This window comes from Microtus ochrogaster, linkage group LG7_11 (genome assembly GCF_000317375.1).
Source record: "Microtus ochrogaster isolate Prairie Vole_2 linkage group LG7_11, MicOch1.0, whole genome shotgun sequence".
In the NCBI taxonomy this organism is placed as follows: domain Eukaryota; kingdom Metazoa; phylum Chordata; class Mammalia; order Rodentia; family Cricetidae; genus Microtus; species Microtus ochrogaster.
The window spans coordinates 1,204,831-1,206,986 of NC_022032.1; the positions used below are offsets into that span (position 1 = coordinate 1,204,831).

General features: G+C 42.4%; 1 protein-coding gene across 1 annotated transcript in view; it reads right to left on the minus strand.

Moving 5' to 3' along the window:
* Gpat4 (glycerol-3-phosphate acyltransferase 4) overlaps positions 1 to 2,156 on the minus strand; it is a 39,542-nt gene that overhangs the window by 7,344 nt on the left and 30,042 nt on the right. The window contains exons 6-9 of the mRNA XM_005362429.3: positions 1,352 to 1,511; positions 1,136 to 1,229; positions 497 to 612; positions 81 to 136 (exon numbers count right to left, since the gene is read on the minus strand). Coding sequence (XP_005362486.1) covers positions 81 to 136; positions 497 to 612; positions 1,136 to 1,229; positions 1,352 to 1,511 — 426 coding nt within the window. The remainder of the gene's footprint in view (positions 1 to 80; positions 137 to 496; positions 613 to 1,135; positions 1,230 to 1,351; positions 1,512 to 2,156) is intronic.

Below are 2,156 nucleotides of genomic sequence, written 5' to 3' on the forward strand. Positions count from 1 at the left end.
CCCAGGGCTCAGGGCATGGTCCCCCTCCCCAGCGTTACCCAAGGCTCAGGGCCTGGTCTCCCACTCCTGTCACTTTGTACCTTCTGGGAAGATGAGGATGGGCAGCTTACTTTTATCTTGTACGTGCTCAGTCAGTCTTTAGGAAACAGAAATAAAAGGAAGAGTCAATAACCTTATAGGTTGTACATAGCAACCAAAGATTTTTGGCTTGCAATATGTAAATCTCAGTAATAAACCACTTGCCCAGCATATACAATACCCTACCAAGCACCACCCAAAACAAACAAGAATCACAGTTCTTAACTTGTTTATTGGGAAGGATATAATGAAAACATAAATAACTTAAATAAATAATACTGTGCTTATTTACATCCTTTTTAGATGTCCTAAAACTTTACTACAACAACGGTATAACCTCAGTATAAAGGTTATACCTATATAAAATGTTTTTTGTTTATGCCCTTGCTAGATCAACTGAATAGCATTTGCCACTTACCTCTTAGCCACCAGGTGGCGATCTTTCACTTCAGAACGCTCAAACCAGATGTGTGGGCAGGCTTTGACCATGGCTCTTTGAATCACACCCATAAGGCCTCCGTGCACTTGCCCCACCTAATCTCAGACAGAGGAATAATTAGTAGTGAAGTCATCCTTACACAGATCTTCCCACTCTGGGGAGGACCACAATCCCACAAAATATACACACCAACCTCTCCTTGTTAATATTTCATAATTTTAAGTTTCTCACTATCAAGAAACCACTACTTGAGCTCCTGTGATCTGAATTCCCCTTTAGCCATCAGTGTCAGAGGCTGCTCCAGGTAAACACATAAAGCTGAGTAACTTATAAAATGGCTCTCTCAGGTAATCTCAATGCCTCTCACCTGGCTTTCTCAAGACTCCCTTTTCTTGCAATCTCCTCAGTCTAAGACACAAGACACAATCCCCTGCCATACTCTCAATCACTCAACTCAGAACAGCTTCTATCCAGTCCTAGGGTGACCCTCTTAAGTTGGGACCTGCACATAAAAATATGTTTACATGTCTGAACCCTTAATCAAGGAAGTTTTCTGTGGAGGGCCTAGAGATGTGATCCTAGAACTGATCAGAAAAACCACAAAGAAAGGCTGCGTACCATGGCATAGTAGCCATCGCTGGCCAAGATGATCACATCGATGGGAGATGTATGATTAGCCACACAGATGCCACCATTTCTTGGTCTGTTTTTCCTGGGTATAAAATATATACAAGCAATAAAAATGGCAAGAATCGATTCGTTTGGAATGCTCCTCTCACCTCACAAGCATCAATCACGAGTTGTAGACAAATGTTAATGAGCCTCCCCCCTCACCTGTTGTGGTAGGTAATGATGGCTGTCAGAGCTCGCACACAGATCCGGTAGCACATTAAGTGAACATGTTTACTCAAAAACTCCTTAAACCTGCAACAACAGGACAGCTGAGGTGTTTGTGTACTTATAGAAATATTAGCACACATAGTAAAACCCACAAATGTATTATTTAACATCTTTATATCCACATGCAATCAGAGAAATGCAATGTGACTTGATGACATTCACCTGTTAGTGGTAGAAAATATTTCTAGGCCTAGAATTTCCAGGATAGGCAAGCCAAGGTTTCTTAGATTTCTATTCCCCAACTCACCAACCCATAGTAGGTGTAAGCTCTTTATCAGCCCCAGCAAAACAAATGTCTACAGGACCTCAGAGCTTCCCTAGGTGAGTAAAGTTTCCTTGAGAAGGAAGAGTAGTGGGGAGAAAGAAAACTACTTCTCAACTTATGGAGCTAGCAGAACCAAGCAATTAAACATCTTAAAGATTGAGGGCACAGCAGCAACAGAGAACTCATCCTACATACAGGGTCCTGGTTTTGATTCCCAGCATAAACAAACACGCTATAAAAATCGTTAATACCTGAGCCAAGACTCCTTTGTGGTATCTGCCTTTCTGACTCTAAAATGGGAAGGTGGTGAAGGCTAGACCGCAAGAAGTGAGCACACACAGCTACATCTCATATCAATCACAAAACAAAAGCATTCACTACAAACACCACTGCCAGTGCGAGTATCTGAACCAGTGTGACTCCAGCCAGTCCTCACGCTCTGAGGCTGCGACATCAACTCACTCTACTCACCTC